This window comes from Bombyx mandarina, chromosome 07 (assembly GCF_030267445.1).
Source record: "Bombyx mandarina strain Sakado chromosome 07, ASM3026744v2".
Taxonomy (NCBI): Eukaryota; Metazoa; Arthropoda; class Insecta; order Lepidoptera; family Bombycidae; genus Bombyx; species Bombyx mandarina.
Genome location: NC_143214.1, coordinates 7810051 through 7834985, shown reverse-complemented (window position 1 = coordinate 7834985; position 24935 = coordinate 7810051). Strand labels below are relative to the sequence as shown.

Here is a 24935-nt window from a genome sequence, read left to right as displayed (position 1 = left end):
GAACAATCACTTGTGTAGAACGCAGGGAGATGGTTATTATTTCTACCTAATTACGTTACTAGCCTAGTAGCATGTTCGATGTTTTAAAAGAAACTTTGGTAAAATGAGAAGAAATCATTTTAGTAACGTTAGTAATATTCGTTTTTAAATATAATAATGCATGTGTTATTTGGATAGCGGAAATTGACCAGTATAATTTAACTAAATTGAATCAAAGAATTTTAATTAACAATTAAAAGTTTGATACACAACAAACTCAAAATATTACACAGATATTAAAATACATCAACTATTTGATTATGAATTTAATATAAGACATTTACATTAAATTCTATTAGTTTTTAAATAAGCTTTCGATTGAATTCATAAATATTAATAAGCTTTAAATAATAATTCTACTTTATTCTTATAACTATTTGACATTTTCAAAAATTAATTTGTGTCATGTACATTCGGTGTTGTAATTATGTATTATTGTTAAAATAAATACTTCATTGATGACTGCGTAAATGAACTGCTGAACCAGCTCGGCAGTCTTTATCATTTTAGCAAAAATTATATGCTAAATTATGAGTAGAAGTTGGAGAAACGATAATTATTGTTTTTTTTTTCTACATATTCTCAAATATCTACACAGTGCTTAATTCATTTAGTTTGCTTCATTGCGTGTCTGAATGCTACAGTCACCTATGTATTGCCTGATTTTGCAACGCAGACGTTATTTTTTTTATAGAATTTACTAAATTTAAACGTTTTTAATTTTTAAAGTTAATGGATGGTTATATATATTGTGTTTATTTTAAATTTTTGTAATGAACGGTTTTGTATGGCCAACTCAAGGATCTACTGGCTGGAAACATTAGACGTGTGATGGAAGGCAGCGCCTTGCCTGTATTGCGTTACTGATCTCCATAGTCTTGGTAAACAGTCAGCATTAAGCGGGCTTTTGGATGGCAGTAAAAAAAAAACAATACGTGTCGGCTAGTTCTCATGCGATAGAAGCGGCTTTCAGAAGTTTTCTATCTCAGTCTTTCATAGACTAAAACTGTCACCGTTAATAACGAAATTTTTTATTTATTTATCTTCGAGCCTTTGATACCCATTGCTGGGCATATGCCTCCTCTCAGTGGCGGATTAAAGGTCCAGAGCGCCTTAGGCAATCACTTTATCGGCGCCCTGTACCGGCCATAAATGGCCATCATAATACTATAAATTTTAACTAGTTGTTTTACGATGATGTATCATCAATCTCTAGACTTCAGTAGACCAGGACATTTAGTTCCTAATCGTCGATATGTTATTTTCTTTATTTATTTAAAAATTCTGAGCTCGCGCGCCCCTTGCAACTACACGCCCCTAGGCACGTGCCTAGTTTGCCTTACGGATAATCCGCCTCTGCCTCCTCTTTTTAATGCCATAATTTTCGAACGTCCGATTTTCTCATCCACTATGTCTATGTCATTGGTTTACCGTGCCATAGTTCTTCCGGCACCTATACGACCCATTCTTGGTCACCATTCCGTCACTGTATTACTCTTTACGTTGCTAAATTTATTTAAAAAAAATAATGTCTGCGCTGCATTGTAAGACACGAGATAATGAACGTACAGTAGTGTGACACGAGTCCGGTGTGATGGTACAGTTGCAGGCGGCGAACGTCGCAGTACGCGGCGTCGGTCGCGGCGGTCGCGCGTGTGCTCGTGCCGCACGCTCGCGCACTCTGACACTGAGATCCCGCTCCCTCTCCAGCCTCGTAAAGTGACCGCCTGACCCCACTGCTCGAACCACCCCGCATCAAGGTAAACACCGATGCGTGTCGTCCCGCGATGCATTTGTATGTCATTCCAATTTTTTTTGTATATTGTGCATCCAATATGTGCATGGGTATTTTTTGATAGGATGTCAATAATATCGATTATTTAATTCGGATTTATTGTACGCTAGTTTGCGGTCGATATTTCACGTTGAAATAATTGTCGTCTTGATTAATTATTACCCTTGTTTTTGATACCCGTTTTATAAATTTGTAACGCGAATTAAATAATAAACGCACACTCAAATTAACTTTCAATTAACCAGCGTTTGTGTGGGCGTTGTTAAGTTCACAATGTTATCAGGATTGTCATTAGGATGACTTGAAGATGTGCGGATAGTTCACTTTGGTTTATTTAAATTTTGTAAAACAGAAATATCAACGCTCAATTAATTCGCAATCTGCCATACTGGACATTTTCAATGTTGTTTATTATGATTAAATTTATTGAAACAAAAAAATATAAGAATTCCAATTTTCGAAATTTGAAAAATTTGAGGTGTATAGAAAAGGTTGATTTCTAAGCGAATCTTACCGATATTTAGTTTGATTTTAAATGCTATTAATGAAAACTTTTTAGAAAAAGGCACAAAAGAATAAGACCTTTTTGTACTGTGGACTGATTTATAATACGGATAGTAAATTATATTGCAATAATTTCATAAATTCGGTGTGTTGTAAAAAAAAATATATTTGTTTATCACGTCCGTAGCATATAGGCATACGTCGAAGCATTTAATATTATGCGAACATTCCTGTGTATTAGATGTATACTGTTTAAGTTTTTATTGGGAACATGTCTTTTTCTACCTCAAAAATTATCTGAATATTCTTCAATTTTGTTAATTTTTATATTTATCACATAAATTAATAAGTTTTCTTTATGAAAATTCTACAAGTGACGAGCCAGATTTAAAGACTGACGCTTTCTTGTATCAAGTTTTAAACGAATATTTTGTAGCAATAATTTAAATAAATAGTTAAATTTTATTAAAAATTACGTCTATTAAAGGAAATGGTACAAAATGTTAAATTCTGTTGAATTGTTAAGATATTAGTCCCGACGTATTATATATTACACATATCGACGCTTGAAAGACAAACGTGACTAAGCGACAATGCGTTAACTTTACAGTAGACTAATTTAAAGTTGAAATACCTGAAAACAAAATTTATTTTAACGAACCTAGCTGTAGTAGAATCTAACTAGTAGCTGTAGGATTGAAATGATTTTAATAGACCTAGACATTTTTTTTTTTGCGTATCGAATATGGTTATTGCCTATCATTTATGTACAAAGCAGTTATTGTCGCTTAGTCATGTTTGCCTTTCAAGCGTCGATATATATATATATATATATATAAATATATATAAATATATATTTTCGATCTTAAAATATAAAAATAGGTGCTAGTTATAGTTGAAACGTCTTATGAAATGTAATTGAATATCATGACTGTGGACTATATGTATGTCGAAAAAAAATTGGGTACATCGGAATTTATATTCCAGTCTGGCCACACAAATGTCAGTCACGTGCAAATAGAGCTTCAGTCCATTATATCTAATATGTTTTTATTTTTGACATTACGAAATTCCCATAATAGACTAGAAGTTATTATTTTTATACCTAGTTTTAATTGTTATTAAATTGGACTCACCAAATTTACTTCTTATATTTTTGTATTACGTACGATTTTTTTTCTTATTGTAGGCGAATATAATGCACTTTCAATCGCACACATTAATTAACTTAGTTTTTAATATATTTGTATTAAATTTAAGACTGTTATTAGATTTATTGTTTTACATTTAAAAAAAAAACTTAAGTTTATGTTTGTCCAAACAATGAAGTTCGTTGTAGTATCTATTTATAGTTAAAATATTAATCACATAATGTCTGAATTATATTTTGTATTGTATTCCGAAAAATATATTAAAAAAAAAATAATTTCTTACTGGCACAAGTTAGGCGTGAGGTATTATTACTCATTATATCAATAAACTGGCATAATTAGATTTCGTCTCAACTTTGAGACGATCTAGCTTTGAATGGTAACAAATACGTTCATCTCTATATATTTTGTCATTCAATCAATTCAGGATAACGAAGGTAATAATAATATAAAGTTGTATGAACTGAATGTTAATATTGGACTGTACTAATTTGAAGATGTGATTATTAAATTATTGTTTGATTATATTTTTTAAAAGGTAGGCAGGCAGCTTAAGTTAATTTATATTAAAAGGCAGCTAAGTAGAGCAGCTAGCTATATTATTCAATTTTGTTATAAAATTGCCAAATGGTAAACTTACCTTTATTTTGGTGTTGCTGTAATAGAAAATGTTAGTTGTTAGAATTTGTAACTTGATTAAATGTTTTTAACGTTCATTTTGCATTAATCTTAACAATTTTCGAATTGTTGAAGTATTTCTAAAGTATTCTGGTTAGTGTGTACTCGAAAGAAAACTCTTAGTTAGCAGTACTTTATGTCTAAAGTACGTTAATCCGAAGTTTTTAATATTCATGTCAACAATTCAAACTATGTATACAATTTTGGATGAGTTAAGAATTTTTTGTGGCTATATGTTCGTTCGAGTTTCTTTTTTTTTTAATTTTTTTTTATTGCTTAGATAGGTGGACGAGCTCACAGCCCACCTGGTGTTAAGTGGTTACTGGAGCCCATGGCGGTGGTACCTGCCCGTGCGGACTCACAAGAGGTCCTACCACCAGTAAAAATCGTGCATCCGCGTTTATAAGTTCTAATTGAAATTTTGTGATGATTATATTATATTCTCCATGTATATAAAATATTCGCGGTAGACGTTGTGAAGCATGCCTCGTTTGAAAATTAGGATATAGGAGCGATGCGGATCTTGGGCGCTGATCTTCACGCGGCTAGAAATCTATACTAATATTATAAAGCGGAAGAGTTTGTTTGTTTGAACGCGCTAATCTCAGGAACTACTGGTCCGATTTGAAAAATTCTTTCAGTGTTAGATAGCCCATTTATTGAGGAAGGCTATTATAGGCTATATAACATCACGCTAAGATAAGAGCATCAATAAATAATGTTTCAAAATCGAGGTTTAAACAGCTCCTTAGCATACTATAATTCAAGAATATTTTCTATCTGCATAAATGAAGTGTGGGGTAATATTTTGCGTTATGCCAAAGTAACTATTCCACGCGGACGGAGTCGCGGGCAAAAGCTTGTAAGTTATACAGTTGTTCTTGACGGAGGCTGCGAGTAGCGACCTATTTCGATAGCAACGCGTCGCGGTCGTCAAAGTAAGCAGTCCTCAACTATTTGGTACACTCCGTATCGATATCATTGCGAGTTTATTATTCATTAACATCTTTGTTTTTTTTTTTAGTACAAAAATGTAAGATGTTTTTGTTGTAATAAGTGTATGGATCGATCGCATCCATCTAAACGTCAAGATCCGTGTCGGCGCTTACTACGTTATATTCGTAAAGGCATGTCGCGTTTCATTATCCAATAATAATCGTTTGTAGAATAAACGCAATATGTATAAATAAACAATATAAAATTCGTTATTCTTTGTATTCGAAATATATTCATTAATTTGAAAACACTCTATGGTCAAATAGAATTTATAACATAACTTTTATGTCATCACAAAGTAAACTGATTCGGTGATAGATGCTGAGAATCACATGAAATATTGAATTAGTAGTACATTTTACATATTCATGTACCAATATGTCGTTTTTATGTATTTACGGATACGTTATTATAATTATTGTAAGTTTGTAAGTTTTTTTTTTAAATTTCCAATACATTTTTATCACAAGACTGTTTTGTATTTAGTTAACTCTCGAATATGTATGTATGTTTATCATTCCACCGATTTTCGTGTTTATCGTAACTTTCTATTGCATTGAGTATTTCTTTTATGTATAATGAAGATCTTGAGGCTTTAATATTGTACCAACCTGACGTATATTAAATAAGATATAAAATACAGTTAAAATTATTATCTATTACATTCAGATATAAAATGCAACTTCGCATTAAAAAATGGAATTGCTTCGTCAATGATTTTTCCTTTCTTAAATAAAATGACTTGAGAATCCTGAGGCACCACATATTCACATATTTTATTTCTGCCAGGGATTCCTTTTTATTTTATTTTTTTGCATTTATAAAAGTCTAGATCCATCGTCAGGTTGCAATGTATTCATATTGTGTTCATATCTTTAATTTGATTATTTTTATAACATGAAAATATATTAGTATGTAATTAGCCAATTTGTAACATTTTTTTTTTTTTAATTAATAAAAATATAATATGAAATAAGTATTATTGTAACATTTCGCTTGTGTAATTTCGGTTTGTATTTTACATTATAATCGCACTTTTTTTTAAAAACAAAGTATAAATAAATACACAAGAATAAACATTAAAAAAAAATGAAAAGTTGTATTCATTTGTAGGTTTTATATATATTGGGGGGAAAAGTAAAACCTCATGAGCCGTAATCATGATTTGATTTGGTCCCTGGTTCTCATTTTATTCGATACCTGATTTGCCAATTTAGAATACTTTTCTTTATCCCGATAAACCTCAATCACGAAATGAATTATTTAATCGTGTATTTGAGTGTCGACTTTGTTTTCCATAGGCGTCGTGGCCTAACGGATAAGGCGTCCGGTGCATTCGTGTTGAGCGATGCACCGGTGTTCGAATCTCAGGCGGGTACCAATTTTTCTAAAGAAATACGTACTCAACAAATGTTCACGATTGACTTCCACGGTGAAGGAATAACATCGTGTAATAAAAATGAAACCCGCTAAATTATAATTTGCGTAATTACTGGTAGTCCTCTTGTCAGTCTGCACCGGTAGGTACCACCGCCCTATCTATTTCTGCCGTGAAGCAGTAATGCGTTTCGGTTCGAAGGGTGGGGCAGCCGTCGTAACTATACTTGAGACCTTAGAACTTAATATCTCAAGGTGGGTGGCGCATTTAGGTACGTTATGGATATCTATGGGCTCTAGTAACCACTTAACACCAGGTGGGCTGTGAGCTAGTCCACCCATCTAAGAAATAAATAAAAATAAAATAGATTTTCGTTCGTCGACCTAAAGAGAAAAGACGTGCGATTTATTCGTGTCCGATGACGAAACTAAGCTAGAGTTAAAATGCTCTGGAAAGTGCATATTTCTCATATAAGTACCTAACAAGTGTACGATATAATATCCACGGTAAAGGAACAATTGTGTAATAAAAATGCCTTTAAAGTTCTCAATTATAGTAACTTCGATACGTCGTCTTGTGAGTAGGCACGGCTCACCCAGGGCTCTGAAACTGCGATACTTTAAGACAAATATTTTTTCCGTATGGAAACTAGCGACATCTTTTAGCGGATGCCCCTAAACTTATATGTTGTTAAAGTTACGGCATTTAACTATAGTATAACTAAACATAGAAAAAAAAAATCATACAAGTCTTTATTTGTTATAGACAAATTGATAAAACTTTATAATAAATATAATAAAAAATAATATAATAAAAATTGATAAAACTTTATCAATTTGTGGCTTCTGAAAATTTACAAAATCCTTCATTAAAAATAAAAAAAAGGTAATATGCTACTGCAATCTACAGGAGCAATGGGAAACTAATCGAAGCGAAGCCATCTAGTGGCCGACGCCCGTAAACATTTTTGTTGTACAATTAGCTGTAGTACAATTAATCTGACTTCGCCTTACGGGTGAGGGTGAAATTCACGCTGTGTTGTTTTTAGTCTCTAGTATCCTCTTCACACCAAACAGCTAAGTTATATCAAGCAATTGCAAAAGTTTAAATTGAACTAAAAATACTTACAGCTGAAAATGATGAATTCCAAAATATAAATACAAAATTGTAACAATTTATATATATTCTCTATTCTTTACATATGTAAATAAGTAACAAAGAAAATATGATTAAATAGTTTTGACGCTCTTTCCTTTAACATAGACTTGGAGGATATTTCTATCGTCCCCCAAATAGATGAACCTTTGGAGAAGGCTCACGGCATGTTCTTCCTTATTTTCGTCCACGGTATACTCGTACTCGTCTATGGGACCGTCGGGAGCGTATGCGTCTATTAGTAGCGCGTCGAAATCCTTGCCAACTTCAAAATTTCCGATCTTATCATCCAAATTCAGAGCTGCCGGGAGAAAACATTACGAATTTAATATTGACTAGCTGTACCCGTCCGCTTCGCTGGGCATTTAAAATTAACATTATTATTTCTCAGCCCCACAAAGATTCTCATCATTAACGCCCCCGCAACAGTCCAACACTCATATAAATATTAGCCTATCCATTAAGTACATTTATTTTCTACATGGATACCAAGTTTCAAGTCAATCGGATGCATGGTTCCGTATTTATAACGGAATATCCGTAAAAACCACTATAGATTTATATATTAGTATAGATTAACTTTATATCTTTGTCGAGAGACAAGCTCTTAAGAAGAGAGATAAGCCGAATGCAGACTATGTTTTAGTTTAAATTAATTTATAGTTTTCTTAGCTCTATTGTTATTATTTTATGTTTAATTAAATAAGTCAAAATCTGACAGCAATAGGGGCTTATTTATTTTCGATTGAGGATTAATTAAAGTTATACTATGCACCTTTAGCGCCACCCAATGTTGCAAGATAAAACGCTTCTTTCCAATCGAGTGAATAATTATCGGCACCTTGTAGTTCCAAGCACGTAGACACATCCATCGTTCTGCGCACGGCGTCAAGTATTGTCGCACTGTCGCCTCCGGACACGTCTGAATAGAAAAAATACCAATTATAAGCGTCATTTTTTATTACTGTACTAGCTGACCCGGCAGACTTCGTAGAGCCTCAATCGATTAATAAAAGGCCTACACTTTTGTATAAAACATAAAAAAAAAAACAAAAAGAATCCGTCCGACGGGGGACACATCAAAGGAAAAACAAAATTGTTATTTTATTTAATTCCGAGCATTTTCATATTTATCTACCTTTTAAACCTTCTCTGGACTTCCACAAATAATTCAAGACCAAAATTAGCGAAATTGGTCCAGCCGTTTTCGAGTTTTAGCGAGACTAACGAACTGCAATTCATTTATATATAGATAGATTTAAAAGATTATCAACGGTCATTTACAATGAAATTTAAAAAAAAATTAATTTGGTTATGTGCTAATCGAGTGTTAAATGGTACCTAAACAAAATAACAAAATAATTTAATCAATTTATTTCCTTGGAGATTTAAAATAATAATAGATTGTTCTATTTTCTGAAATTAAAGAAATTTAATTAAATTTTTTTTAAGTAATATAATTATGAGATACCCTTACACCCGTATCTTTAGTCGTTCACACGAGCGTAACTCGACTCGACTCAACCTCCAACGCGTGTTTTGGTATGATTAGTCGTAAAAATAAACTCCACTCAAACGTCCTTGGAAAAATTTCCTAACCGGAGTGAAGTGACCGAACTGTCAAGTTAAGGTACGTCGCGACGTACCTTGAACGTTCCTCAAGGCTGGTTTTCTATCAATGTCCAAATAGTATGTGGACCGCAAATGGAAATATATGATATTGTTGTGCAATGGCCTGGATCTGTGCATGATTCGCGCATATTTTGATAATTTAAGTTTGATAATATTTATTAATAAAGTAAATAGTTCGAGGTTAGACATTTGAAACTCTTTATTTTATTTACCTACATAAGAGTCATATTTTGCTTACTACCTGATAAATAAAGTCAATGCGATTATAAGTTTTATTTATATAATAATAAACTGGTGGTTGTGGAAAAGCACTTCAACAACAGGATGCAACCAAAATCACATAAAAGCGGCGAATAAAAATACAAAGCCGGATCCGAAATCTAAAATAATGATAGGTTAGAAAATAAATAATACACTTTCAGATTTACCGCACGCACACATATTTACGAATAACTCAGCAACCAAAACATCAAACAAGTTCGTCTAGTGTCAAACAGACAGCGGCAGCTTGACTTTGACATTAAACAATGACCATAGACTACAGAACTCTATGGGTTTGATGCTAGCTTGATCAAATTTTCATCATTATTACCTCACTCGAGGACAGTTGAGGAATATTGTAATGGTCGACTAAAAATACCAAATTCGAGTAAGTTTGGAGGGAATTCTCGAGCATCATCGGATGAGTTAAGAGTGGAGGACTATTTTACGAAACGTCTAAAGATACGGGCATTAGTGCCAAATTTATATTTGTTAGAAAAAAAAAACAAATATCTATTCAGGTTTTTGGGATATATAACATATATTATAATAAAGGTTCAGCAATAAATTAGATATTTTAATTTTGAAAAATAAAAAATATAAAGTATAAGTTTAAGTAACAATCCAGTATCGGGGCGGATTTTTTTAAGGTGCACAGGAGCAGTATTAAGTTTAAATCCGGCCCTACGTATCAAGTAGGTTTTAATAGTTGATACTAATATATATAATTTAAACGATGATTAATATAATTTAAACGATTCGGTTAGGGCGCGGCATGGTGAGACATCCTCAATTCACATTGCATTATTTATATCTGAATTTGCAAAACATTAAATTCCAATACCTGTTCCAAGACCAACGACAATATTATTGTCCAGAAGCTTCCTAACAGGACAGAGGCCTGACTTTAGGCGAGTGTTCGAAGCAGGACAGTGAGCTACGGAGACTCCTTTCTTTGACAGTAAATCAATCTCTTCATCTGTTAGATGTACAGCATGTGCCATTATACACTGGAACAGATATTAGTATTTTTTTAATTTTTTTTATTGCTTACATGGGTGGACGAGCTCACAGCCCACCTGGTGTTAAGTGGTTACTGGAGCCCATAGACATCCACAACGTAAATGCGCCACCCACCTTGAGTTCTAAGGTCTCACGTATAGTTAAAACGGCTGCCCCACCCTTCAAACCGAAACACATTACTGCTTCACGGCAGAAATAGGCTGGGTGGTGGTACCCACCCGCGCGGACTCACAAGAGGTCCTACCACCAGTAAAAAAGTAGTAGTAGTAGCAAATAGAAAATGCTTGATTGCGATAATTTAAGTCTAGATTCAGTTTCTAATTAGATTCAGAAACTTTCCTAAAACATTTGGCATTCACTGGTTGGCTATACCAGAACTTGTCACATACAACATTTTAACTTGATACTTTAACTTATAGATTAGAGTATTTATTTCTATTATTTATCACTTAAACATATTGACGACATGACATAAACTAAGAATGAATATGAATATGTTCATTAGTCATTGTATGTATCATGTAATAAGACGTAAATTTAAAGAAGTAAATACCAAAATTATTTTCTACCTTTTCATGCAAAATTTTACTCTTGTCATAAACTTCACAATAACTTTTGCAGTGTGGATTTATTTCCAAAACATAATTTATTTCCTTTAAATTTTCACACACATGACTCTGTAAATAATAATAAAATGCTGAAAATTAAGACCATAAATAAAGAATAAATTATAATGGGTTACTTATCTTTTATCATATAAAAGAGTTGTATAAATTTTACATTAAAATGAAAGTGATCCCAGACACATATAGCCATCACAACTTATATCAAAACAATAATTTGTATTCTGTGATTGTTAGAAACAATTGCTTTTCCAAAAATCAAGAGTCAGGGGTCTTAATTGTTAATGTTCAACTTTTAAAATATATTTTAATATTGTTAAAGAACATGTTTATTATTCACCTGCATACTACAACCATATTTGTTAGCGATCATTGCGAGTCCACTTAACAGTTGATGATCACAACTGACAGCAAATCTTGGTGTGACAACTGGTTGAATTAGCTCATTCTGAAAATAAAAAAGAAGCATTTTAACTATAAAATTAACCTACAAGTTATATTTGAATTAAGTTTGTTATGGTTATTGAAAATGAACGTTTATTGGAATCACAAATGACAAGTGGTTAGTGGTCTTGGTATTTGACAACAACTATGAAGTTAGTAACTAATATCACAATTACAGCTCAGTTCAGCAATTATAGCTCAAGCCTGTATATTTTAAGTTTCTGTTCTCTGCTAAAGTAATGAAAACTAAACCACATTAACAAATAAATAAAATATATGAAATGAATTCGAAGCTTACTTTATAGTCTAGTACTTTCTGTACAAACTCTTCAGCGTCTTGCAATTCCTTTTCTGTTGAATTATAGTATCCTTCATCATTCTGTAAATTCATGCTGACTTTTCCAACAAATGCCCTTTGATGATACTTGAGGACACTCTTCACTAGCTCTAATGTACCATCCAAATGTAATGATCCAAAGTAGCAAGCTGTGGTTGTGCCATTTTTTAACAATCTTTGCTGAAAATGTGAAAAGTTTCTTATTTTTTTATTATGTCAAATACTGATATAGAGACATAATTTTTAGTGTTGCACAGAATATTAACAAATTAAAAATGTATTTGATTGCTTTCACATTTTAACTTCTAAAACAATCGTAACATTTTACATACACATTGTGAAGGGTACAGAAAACGACAAGATGCCTATTTCTGAGGGATAGTAAGATTTGTATAAATCTATACTAATATTATAAAGAGGAAAGATTTATTTGTTTGTTTGTTTGTTTGTATTGAATAGGCTCTGAAACTACTGAACCGATTTGAAAAATTCTTTCACTGTCTGAAAGCTACACTATTCCCGAGTGATATAGGCTATAATCTTTATTGAAAAAATTAGGGATCCTTACTAAAACTCCAATAATGTAACCCAAGGTGTAAAAAAATTACCTAAATTATTCTTTACATAGCGTGCCCTGCGAAAACTATTGATCTATCATCAACAAAATAATGTAGTACGACTTTGTAGAACACATTATTATTTACAAAAAGTGTTGCGACAGCATAAGTCAAACTATTATAGTTATGCCGCAGTAAGTGTTCTTTTATTTACAAAAATAAAACAAATATCATTGAAATTTTTGTTAAAGACCCGAGCGGTGCCGGAGCGTGCCGCTAGTATTTTATAAAAATGAAGGACAGGAATGAAGGAATTGTACAACTATAACTAGTAACCATAAATAAGGATACCAGTAATACATATATAGGCTTTCTGCTAACTAAGCTTTTTTAACTCGTTCTCATAGAAGAAATGTCAATTACTCATAGAAGAAAGTAAGCCAGCTCTCAGGAAACGCTATAAACTTAATTTAAGAGTAATTTGGAATTTGGTAAAATTTCCTCTGGAAATGCAATGCAACCAATTTTTTAACAATAAAGGAATGTCTTGAATGTTATATACAAACTTACAACAACTTGATCATAGACTTTACTTGCAAATACAGTGTCACTGTACTTCTTTTCTAATGGGAATGTATATTTGTCCAGCCATTCAAGTAAAGGTCTGTCTAAGCCGAGGCCAATGTTGGGGAATTGTGGAGCATGGATATGACAGTCAATAAATCCAGGAATTATTAGTTGACTATCACTTAGATTTATTACAATGTGCTCACTGAATTTACCAGAACTGAGAAGCTCTTCAAACTCTTCAATTGATCCTTTTTGTGTTATCTGAAATATTTTATTGCGATTAAAACAAAATGTGATGTCATTAAAACAGAATATTAACGTGCAATGGAATAGTTATGCTTTAAGGTTAATTAAGATTGAATGTGCACTGACACTTAGGTAACATTTATAATGTATTTTACTTCCAGAGATAAATATGTACATGTAGCTCTTAAAGATGTTACCGAGCAACTTAAGTTAATGCTAACATAAAATGTTCAGTTGTAATTGTTTTCTAATATTTACCTTTCCATTTTCAATAGTCAAAAACCCGAAACATACAGAAAGTTGTCTTTTGTTATCGGAATGAGCGTAAGCACCAACAAAGGTATGTTTCCGGGTCATTTTTCTATTTTCAGTAAATTAAACTTACAAAGTTACAAGTTATATGACATTAGCGATAGTTGAAATAATAATTATGAATGATGACATAGGTAATTATTTTTCAACTTTATCAGTAGTGTAATTTGTTCAACTAAGTACAATATTCAAAAGTCAAAACAACTAGCCACTTGACAGACCCCGCGCCCCCTCGCCTTTGCCGGATATTGCTGGGGAAATTGATAGGGCAATGTAGTGTTTGATTAAATTTCGGCATCCGAATATATTTCTGTTGCACAGTATATTCACATTATGATTGACTTCTAGGGGCTCCGGTAACCACTTAACACCAGGTGAGCCGTGAGCTCGTTCACCCATCTATGCAATAAAAAAAAAGCCTTTGAATTTCAATGTAGAATGTCAAAAATATTTACTGAGCAGCTCGTTTTGAATGGAAATTTACAACAAATAGTAAGTAATATGTATTCGATTGCTCTGTGGAAACGTTTTCCTAGTAGTTCCTAGTGTTTGTTGACATTTTGTGGTTGTTATGAACCATGATGGAAAATTATATTGTTATTTGTCGAGTTCATTGGAAATGTTTGTGGAAATATATTTGTTTACTTTTAGTTCACATCTTATTAAATTATTTTTGACCCGTTTCTACAGATCGTCCTATGGCAGCTATAATCGTTATGATCTTTGCATATATGAAATTTCAGAGAAGCTATGTAGAACCCTGTGGTTAAGATCTAAGCCGTTGTATACTGTGTTATAAGATGCTTTCGGTATGTACTCAGGATCGATCAATATTTTTAAGGGGACCTCCTGACTAAGCCTTTGCTCGCCCACCTTTCCTGGTAAAACTGGAAAGGCCTCCGGGCCACCAGTAATCTTTCAATCATAATTTTTTTTTATGAGATCTATTAGTAATAAAAAACACGTGTGGCACTCGAGGGCTGTCTCGATAAAGCTATTGAATTGCATTTTTTAACAACTTATGCAATTATAATTAGAAAATATTAATTTAATATTAAACAATAATAAAATAAGACCCTCTATATTTATAAACATTAACAAAAGCAAAACATTAACTGTCCCCTTAACAGGTGACATTAACTGTCCCCTTTTACTGGTGGTAGGACCTTTTGTGAGTCCGCGCGGGTGGGTACCACCGCCCTGCTTACCTTAGAACTTATATCTCAAGGTGGGTGGCGCATTTACGTAGTGGATGTCTATGGATTCCAGTAACCACTTAACACCAGGTGGGCTGTGAGCTCGTTCACCCATCTAAGCAATAAAAAAAAAACACTCATAAGCTAGACCGCGCGAGAGATGGGCAGAATTTTCATGATGCGCATGTAGTGTGACGTCACGCTGCGCGCTTATTCACAAACACTACACAAGCGCAACCTGTGAATGTGTTGAACGCGAGCTATTTGGTAGGCGGAATGGGGGTGTTAGGTTTTATTTTCGTTACAGAATTTCTTGATTCGGTCGCCGCGCTCAAAGCCCGCAATAAAAGCTATGCAATATCTTAATACATTATACTAAAAAACAACATCCAATCCACGCGTAACTTGTTAAAAATAACACTTACCTTGACTAAAGAAAAGAGTTCATATTAAAATGAGGTTTGCCTTGTTGTAGTTATTTTATAAAGGAGCTGGTGCCATGAAGTTTGAACGTGGTCGATGCCGTCTTTCCAGTGCATGAATACTCCAGTTCGAGCGGTTTGTTTCCAGATTACAGATTGTGATAACGCTGCCAACGTGAGAGCTTCTTCTAGTCGATTATGAGTACGTCGTGATTCTTCTAGAGACTGTATAACAATAAAATTTAACGTAACATTTGCACATGTTAATGTTTGAGATTAATGATTGGTAGTGGTGTACCTAATTAACAGTGTTTAAACTCCTAAGGCCCCCGGTTGGGGCAGAGGTCTTCAATAGTATTTTGCCATTGCAATCGGTCTTGCGCTACGCGCTTTACTTCGGGCCAGACCAGAAGTAAAGTATGTATTTATCTTTATCAAGGGTAGGCAAATTTGAGGTCAAGAATTAAGCTGTCATTCTTTAACATTTGTATAGTTAAAAGTTGGGAAATTTTAACCATGGAACGCTACACTCTTGAACAAAAAATTTTACTTGTGAAATTTTACTATCAAAATGGTGAAAATTTTGCTGTATCACTTCGTAAAATTCGAGCAGCTTTTCCTCGTAATCAGGCTCCTTCTGAGACAGCTGTGCCTAATTTAATGGCTAAATTCGAGGCTCGGTGTACTGTTGATGACAATAGACCAAAACAATACGCTCGTAGTGGCCGTAGTGATGCCAACATAACCGCTGTACAGCAAAGTGTTGATAATGAGCCTGGAACATCAACGCGTCGACGTTCGCAACAATTGGTCATCACCAGAGGCACTTTGTGCAACATTTTGCATAAAGATTTTCATCTCGACGCTTATAAAGTTCAACTCGTTCAAGAATTACAGCCGGCCAACCATTGCTTGCGTCGAACGTTTGTGAATTGGCTGTTTGAAAAACTGAACGAAAACAATGCATTTTTTAACAAAATCATCTTTAATGATGAGGCTCATTTTCAATTAGGCGGTTATGTAAACAAACAAAATTGTCGCATATGAAGCTCACAAAATCCACAAACACTCCTCGAAAAACCATTACATCCAAAGAAAGTGACCGTATGGTGCGGTTTGTGGTAAGGTGGAATCATCAGCCCGTATTTTTTCGATAATGAGCAACGAAACGCCGTCACCGTGAATTCTCTGCGCTACCAAACCATGATAACCAATTTTTTGTGGCCACAATAGGTTAACGTTGACATCAGTGACCCTTGGTTCCAACAAGACGGCGCTGCGGCGCCATAAGCCACACAGTCGTTCAAACAATTCAGTTATTGCATGAGAAATTTCCCGGTTGCGTAATTTCTCGATTTGGCGATGTCAATTGGCCACCTCGTTCATGTGATTTATCGCCGCTGGATCATTTTCTCTGGGGCCATTTGAAAGAGCGGGCTTACGTGAACAACTGACGCTCTGAAAGATGAAATTCGGCGCTCCATTGACGAGATAAGCGAAGCTTTGTTGCAAATTGTGATTCTAAATTTTGTAAAAAGAACGGACGTGTGCCGACGTGCTAAATGTGGACATTTGCCAGAAATCATATTCCATCATTAATTCCCATAATTCTAGTTTACATTGGTATCAACAAAACTGAATTTGTCAAAAAAAAAGTGTGTTTTTAAGTCAATTTACTTCCTAACCTCAAATTTGCCCACCCTGTATTTCAACAAAACTTTAATATCATTTTCACAGACTTCAAGACGTTAACTTGATAATTCCCATACGCATCAAAGATCGATGATAATACAGCAATTCTATAACTTCGCTCTAATGTCCTTACCAGTATCAACAGTATAAAGAAAAAGATGAAATGAATTGTTTCTTCGGTTTGCTATTTAAACGCGCTTTTTTAGTTTTTAAACTACGTATTTTATTGTTAATGTGGCTTACGATAACGTAAAGAAAATTTGGTATAATAGTTATAATTTTAGGTAGGTACCTGATTGAGCAAGGATGTCGCTGATCGACCGGAAAGCTTTAATGAGTTAGCTTTTAACAATAGCCATCGAGGATATAAGCTGCGTATTAAACGAGCGTCTGCTTCGAGTCCTGTCAACTCTTTGTCAGCAATCGACCGGAGTTCCATTATATCTACTACCTGTACAGTAAATTCATTGATACACATAGGGCGATGAAAGAAATATCGCACATTATAATTTTGCGCACCTCCTGATGGTAGGGCATGTCTGGTGGTTTTTTACTGCCTTGTTGGGTGGACGAGTTCACGACCCGCCTGGTTTTAAGTGGCTTTCGTAGCCCATAGACATCTTCAGCGCTATCATCCATCTTATGATGATATGAGATCTAAATCTCAGTTTTATAGTACAACGGCTGCCCCATCCTTCAAACCGAAATGCATTACTGTTTCACGGTAAAAATAGGCAGGGTAATGATGTCTGTCCGTACGGGCTTAAAAGACATTCTACCACAAGTGAAAAAGGGCTTGCATAATTGTCCTTCACGTTTTAACAACGTAATAGAAAGGCATTCCGGTTCTTAGATTAGGATAGTCCGATGCAATTGAGACTTAGCTCTCATGTCTCCAAGTCATTGGCGGCATTCATACTGCGATGCCTATGGGCTCAGACAAACGCAAGTCGTGAGCTCACCTTCGCATCTAAGTCATTAAAAATTACAGACAAATTCATTTTAAATCATGTACATCTATTTCAGATATAATAAAAAGACAACCTTTCTTAAATCGTCTACTTTTCTCGCCAAACTTTCGAGCATTCCTTCGGCTAGTCTCATTGCACTAATTAGCGTTGTCAGCGACCCGTTGTCAGTTTCGCATGACATCCAGCTCAATGCTTCATTTTCGAATCTCTTTGCTTTTCGTTCAATATCGACTCTAAGCCAATAAGTCCATAATCCAACTACTAAACGACGGCGACTTTGTCCACCGGATTTTCCCGATTCCAAAGCATATTCAGCAAAACGGCTGATTTCTTGAGGAGTTTCTAATTGGAAACCCGCGTCCAAAATTAAATCTATGCACAAAGCGTAGTACCAAGTTTCACAAACAAGCGAAATCTGATTGTGACCCAAACGCAATGTTAGTTGGACAACATCAATTGCTTCTTCAATACGGCGTCGGGCTAGCAGGACGTAAAATAAATCGGGAATAATATCTAAAGAAACCGTGTAGGCTTGGAGAAAGCGACTAATAGTAAGTGCTCTAAATCCTGATCGAGCACTTTCAGCGAGCTTTCCTCTGCAGACTCTTGCCTTGAAAGTTGCACTGAAAAGTTTACCAATAGCATACAGTTCTTCAGCTTTAATTTCCTTTTGTAACTGTCTGAGTGACTGGCATGCTAATTTTTCAATTTTTTCAGTATTATCTGAAGTGCCGCGGTCTATTTCCACTTGAATAGCATTACTGTATGTTTCACATAAATCTATCAAGTTACATTCTACTCTCTGTACATAATCTAGAGCCGTCAGCGCAGCGTTTCTAGAAAGACTATCGTCACCTAGCGTCGAGTACAATAATGTAGTGACATTGAGAAAAAATACCGCATCAGATTTCATGAGTTTCTGGCTTAATCGGTTTTTTCGTTTTTCAATTTTCATGAAATTAAATAATTTATTTAACGATATAAAACCCGATACTTTCAGGAAGTTGAAGTTGTAAATTCGCGATGCTCGAATTAAATCACGCTTTGCAGCAGTGAGCTTTCCGCAAATTAAGCATGCTGCTGCTTTTATTGATAATATTTTTCCCAAAAACCGTTTTTGGTCAAGTACGCTTAAGATTTCATTTTTTTCCAAACACATTCTCTCCGCTTCTTCAAGTTTGGGGAATATTTTTTCAGTATTATTGGCAAGCAAATTTAAGTAGCAGTATTTTATCGTAAAATCAATCAATTTTATTTTCTGTTCCGCTTTTTGCGCATGATATATGAGTTGCTCGTATATAACAATTTTCAATTCCGCACAAGTACATTTATTGAAGTTTATATGAGAAACTCCTTTTTCGATTCTAACATTGAAAGATTTATTATGATTATCAGTTAGAATATGATCTTGGCTATCAATAGCGCCAAGCGCATTCCAATCACTTACTGTTTCTGCTTCAGAGACTGCACGAAGCATATCGAAAATCTTGTACGACTCGAAATTAGTTAAACTGGCTTTTCTAAAATTTAAACTGGTCATTGTAACTCTTTTTATTGATTTTTTTAACTTTATACTAGAAACATCATCGGTACTCTTTCTTTTTAAAATTGGCGTGAAATTGTTATTTGAAGCTTCATCATGAAATACTATGTTATCACTTGGTCTTACAGTCGTACCGCTGTCTAGAACGCTATTAAAATTCGATTTGAGTCGATTGGTACTTTTCATTTCTAAATTTGTATCAGTTTCATTCCAGTCACTATTACTGCCCGTATCACTTACCTTGTCCTGTAAATTACCTTCATGGTCGGTTTCAAGTGACAGCATGTAATTTTTTGATTGTACTATCATAATAGTACCGCCGCAACTTTGACATTTTTGTCTGTTAGTCTCCAAATAGTTAATAATGCGAGCGTGGAATTCCTTCTTCTGATTCACTGGCAAGAGCTCGTAGCAAGTTTTTCTCGCGTTTTTGTTTTTGAATTTCATAACTTTACAAAAAGCATACTTAGGAAGATTCTCCCACGCATCAGGATCATGATCAAATGAACAATCACAAGCCAGGTTAACTTGCGGCATTGCATCAGAGGATGTCGTAGAAGTTGACGTATTATTACGATACCATTTCCTATTTACATTTGCGCATGATAGTATGCGCATAGCAAATAGTCTCTTGATGGCTTTTGCGGTAGTTAACCAATCGTTATTGTACATTATACTTTCCAATAGAATTCTCGATACGGTAGTGCCGACAACCGAAGCTATTTTAAGTAGCAGTTGTTGGTACGGAGTGAGGGAGTCTATTTGGATCATAATTAATGCGTCTAAATTTTGACAATTTATATTTAAATTTAATTCAGATTTTATTGTAACGATGCAAATTTCGACAAATTCTTTGCTGTCGTTTTTTAGTAATTCATCAAGCGTCGATTGGTCCGACATACGCACAGCTTGTGGTTGTAGCAGATTCGTATCAGGAAACTGTAAGTCTTCGGATTTAAATTGTTCAATTTCATCGTCTTTTATTTTCTTGACTTCCAAAGCTCCTATTGAAAATAAATGAATAATAAAACTTTCAACGAATCCTGGCATTCCTTGACATTTGATTCTCAATGCATTACACAAATCGTTAGGTACAGCATCGATATCTAATATTTGACAAGCTAAGGGAGCTATCCAGTTTGAAGATAATGGCCCTAAAACAATTTTTCTAATGCTGTTGTGAGTAAAGACGTCGTAAAGCCAATTTTGAATGGCACTAAATTTCCCGCGTGTCACAGAAAAAACCGTAAAAATCTTCATTGTAGTGAACATTAACTTTACAAACTCCCACGAGAAAGAATCAAGATTTTGTAAGTCATCTAAAAATACGACATGAGTATTTGCAATTGCTTTCAAGAGCTTCATAAAAACTTGTTTGGTTTTTTCTTTACGCTGTTGTTCGTTTAAAGACTGGATCTTGTCTTGATAAGCGAAACGAACGCGGATTATCTTATTTAAATAGCATAAGTCTTCATTATAAACTTTAAGAAGCTGTACGATCTTTTCTTCTTTGACAAAACCATGTATTGGCTCTTTAAGATCTAACATTTGATTGACGATTTCACTTAATGCTAAATATGCATTAGCAGAGTGGATAGAAGTTAAATTGATGTACGTTACATGATAACTGTAGTTTCTGGCATAGCGCGCCATCCACTCTAAGGTTCTTGATTTTCCTATTCGTGATTCCCCTATCAATAACAGAGCGTCGAACTGTCGGAATGACATATTATTCTGATCTAACCAACTTTGGTAACACTCTATTTCCTCTTTACGGTTTAGCAGTGGTGGAATTATTGGTATTTCATATATTTCTTTTGCCCGAATATCTTCTGTGTATTCAAAAATTTTTCCAGGGTGAATTATACCTTTCAATTCGGTTTTTGGTTGTTGAGTAAATGCATTTGTGGACATTTTGCTCTGAATAAAAGTAGTTTCATCGCAAGTGATTTTATTTCTAAATTTGCACATGAGCCTAGCAGCTTTGTTTACAGTAGCTCCAATGACGGTAAATTCTTGCCTTAAAGGATGACCCACCACCCCGCAATATACTTGGCCTGTAGTTACCCCTACCGAGACTTCTCGAACCCCACCTAAAGCTGAAACTGATTTTTTTATACTAAATGCGCACTTAAGAGCAGCTTGCGCTTCGGACTCGTGTTTGTATCCTCTTAAACCAAAGATTATCAACATCATAACATCTTTATCGAAGAGAATAATTTTATTGACACATCCCATTGACTTGTAAACAATTTCACATGTTATCTGATATGAGTTATTAACAATTGTAATCAGTTGTGGAAACGGACATTCTGTGGGTTTTAAAGTAATGAATAAAATGGAAACTTGTCTCATTTCTGTAAGATATTCGAGAGGCTGATGTGCATCGATTTGAGTTAGTATCGGTCTAATCATAAACTTTCTTAGTTCAGAGCCAATGTTTTTCCCTTCAGCTAATAAAATTGCTTTACGCAAATTAAGCATCTCGATCTTTTTCGACAAATCTACATGGCTCAGACCATCAGAAGTTTCCCAAGAATGATCGGGAAGATTCTCAACTGCCGCACATGTCTTCCTAATTTGTCTGATCATACCACCGAAGCCTATGAACGGTTTCATAACATCGCTCTCGCGAGGGTCGTACAATATGGCCTTAATAGTAACGTATCCATTTTGTTGAATGGTATAGTCATAATTTCTTGAATAGCAATGCCCCCATGCTGTGGGTGTCAATGTCACTTCTCCTGATGCACAACAACTTTCGGCTGCTTTGGCTTCTTCTACGGGTAAACCAAATAGCACATAGTTCATGTCAATTCCAGTGCCTATTGTGGCAAATAAGAGGTTTCCAGCCGCGATTGCTAATTTAACTTTTAGACTGACTTTAACATCTGTTTCGTAGGATGAGTACGAATGTTGTATAACTAATGCGCAGGCGATCACGTTATGAATTGTATGACAAAGAAACGTTCGTTTGTCGGTCTTCCAGAGAGCTAAGAATGCATCGCCGGAGAATTTTAAAACGTCTCCTCCATAGGCGTATATTAATTCTATGAGCGAGCCCAAGTACGTATTCAACGTGACTGTGAGTCTGTATGTTCCTCCTTTACCAGTATTGTTGTAGCGTTCCGAAAGGGCGGTATACCCTGATACGTCAGCCATTAGGACAACGCCGACGAAACGCTTTAAATCGTTTGTATCAAACCTAAAATAAAAATCTTATCTAGAATCTTAGAGTATAATCAAATTAAATACGAAGCATCAAAGATGATACCTCAGGTGGTTTTGATACGATAAAATGATACAATCACAATTATATATCTATTTCTTTATTTATCTTCTATCTTGAAATTGGCGTTGGGACTGGGCGGTATCAACATCTTGCCTATTTATATCGTTAATTATTTTTGTTGTTGTGTGATCGAGGATTATGTCAATACAAATGAGAATTTTGGTTGTTTATTGTGTAAGCAAACGAACGAGGCCACGGCTCACTTGCTAAAAATTAGCTACCGGAGTACATTGACATCATAATGTCGCAAATACGTTGAGACTCGAAATCTGTCTCAATTGTTTAGTAATTACGCACATTACAATTTGTGAGGGGTTAATTTTTAATATACGATGTTATTACATTATCGTCGAAGGCTTTCGTGAGCATGTGTTAAGTGCGTATTTCATTAGAAATATTGACGTGCCTGCGGGATTTGAACAACCAGGAAGCGAAGCGAATGGCCACGAAGAGTTTAGGTTTCAGGTGGAATTCACGCGGACTGGGTAGGCTGTGGCTGTGTGTGAAAAGGTAATGACAAAAGCTGAACTTTACGTGTAAGTATTTACTGGTGGTAGGACCTCTTGTGAGTCCGCGCGGGCAGGTACCACCACCCTGCTATTTCTGCCGTGAAGCAGTAATGCGTTTCGGTTTGAAGGGTGGGGCAGCCGTTGTAACTATACTTGAGACCTTAGAACTTATATCTCTAGGTAGGTGGCGCATTTATGTTGTAGATGTCTATGGGCTCCGGTAACCCCAGTAAAAAAAAAACTTAAATTTTTAAATGTCTCACTTTTCCATCAACAATATTTCATCAGGGACAAGCGTAGAAAGTATTAACGTCTGCTGATTCGTTAGCTTAACTTCAACGTCTTGATCGTTTTGGTCGGAACATTCACTGTTTCTCTCAAAGAACTGTTGCACCCAATCCTTTATCTCGTTGTACTTGGGTTCGTCGTCAGATTCTTCCTCTTCTGCTTCGAAATCCCTTTGAGATATTCGTTTTCCATAGTTTTGCCATTTCCCTGTGTCCAAGATTATGTTCATGGAATTTCTTCGGGATTGGGCGCGTGTTTTACGAAAATTCATATCTTATTAACGTTTATTAATTTACACTAAAATTTTGATGGGTGCCTAATAAAACGAGGTTGTATTTATCACAAAAAAAATCACTAATCCATAAGGTTACGATACACATAATATGTTCTCTAATATAAATTGACTTAAAAGCTATTTTATAAAAATAAACAGAAACAAATATGTAGTAGAATAATAATGTATTTTTTTTATAAATTGTTTTCGGGTGTTGTCATTACTCTGATGACGTTTAAGAATAAAATTGTAAGTTTAAAAAGAGTTTGTATTTGTTGTACCGTAACAGATTGTAGGCTAATTCCTAGGAAGGGTCTTTGGATCCCCAAACTTCAGTGATTCTTCTCCAAAACATGTTTGAAAAGGGCATAAATAGCAGCTTGGCTGTGGAATCACCATTGTCACGCGCATGACCATCATGATTTACGTCCAGGTGAAACACAAACTCATCTTTCAGCAATTGAAATAAAAATAAACCAAATATTATTTTTTTAGTTGACACTTTTAATATTTACATGTAACTAGTAATATTTTTCATTAGAGAGAGACTGTTATTTAAAATGATGTTTGGAATCGTTTAGGATGCAATCGCGATTGGACCTCTGCTTCGTGGTAAATAAAACCATGGGTTCGTCGGCACAGTATACCAGCGCGGTATTCAATGTTAGTGGCTTAAAATTATAAACTGTATTATCATAAAGGCAGAAATTCCATAATTCGTGAGATAAATTAAAATTCTTGTCTAGGTTCCGGGATTGCTTATTAGTTAAATAATTGATTAATTTCGTAATTGATTTTGTGATTAAAACTTAAATTTCGTCTTTTAACTTTCACTTAATTTGAACATTTTTGTTAATCTTTGATCACAACTGAACAGTATCTCGTGTTCTAACAACTTATATTTCTTCAGTCCTAACATTTCTGTGCGTAAAGAATAATATTAATCATTTATTTGTAAACATTGTTCGGTCAAGATCATTATGACCTCAACTTAACCCTATACAGGGCCATGCGTATAAATGCACATTCTGGTGACCACTTCAACAC

The 24935-nt window shown here is 34.5% G+C and overlaps 3 protein-coding genes across 9 annotated transcripts in view; 1 reads left to right on the top strand and 2 right to left on the bottom strand.

Moving 5' to 3' along the window:
- Positions 1 to 6253, top strand: part of RhoGAP71E (Rho GTPase activating protein at 71E) — a 37098-nt gene extending 30845 nt beyond the window's left edge. For 5 of the 7 annotated variants that reach the window (XM_089728674.1, XM_028183140.2, XM_028183141.2 and 2 more), the window contains one exon: positions 1643 to 6253. In XM_089728674.1, the coding sequence (XP_089584800.1) occupies positions 1643 to 1762 (120 nt within the window). In that variant the 3' untranslated portion in view covers positions 1763 to 6253. The remainder of the gene's footprint in view (positions 1 to 1642) is intronic. The other 2 variants (XR_016323323.1, XM_089728675.1) reach the window with 1 other exon arrangement.
- Positions 6254 to 7706: 1453 nt separating this feature from the next.
- LOC114249513 (guanine deaminase) lies at positions 7707 to 14172 on the bottom strand. The gene is made up of 8 exons (XM_028183116.2): positions 13648 to 14172; positions 13144 to 13404; positions 11978 to 12196; positions 11576 to 11683; positions 11182 to 11289; positions 10434 to 10599; positions 8472 to 8618; positions 7707 to 7997 (listed from the first exon to the last, which is right to left on the bottom strand). The coding sequence occupies exons 1-8, from the start codon at positions 13744 to 13746 to the stop codon at positions 7771 to 7773; spliced, it is 1335 nt and encodes a 444-aa protein (XP_028038917.2). The 5' UTR covers positions 13747 to 14172; the 3' UTR covers positions 7707 to 7770.
- Positions 14173 to 14225: 53 nt separating this feature from the next.
- Positions 14226 to 23974, bottom strand: DhpD (guanine deaminase). The gene is made up of 4 exons (XM_028183170.2): positions 23590 to 23974; positions 18056 to 22730; positions 17304 to 17462; positions 14226 to 15544 (listed from the first exon to the last, which is right to left on the bottom strand). The coding sequence occupies exons 1-4, from the start codon at positions 23883 to 23885 to the stop codon at positions 15347 to 15349; spliced, it is 5328 nt and encodes a 1775-aa protein (XP_028038971.2). The 5' UTR covers positions 23886 to 23974; the 3' UTR covers positions 14226 to 15346.
- Between the last annotated feature and the right edge of the window lie 961 nt (positions 23975 to 24935).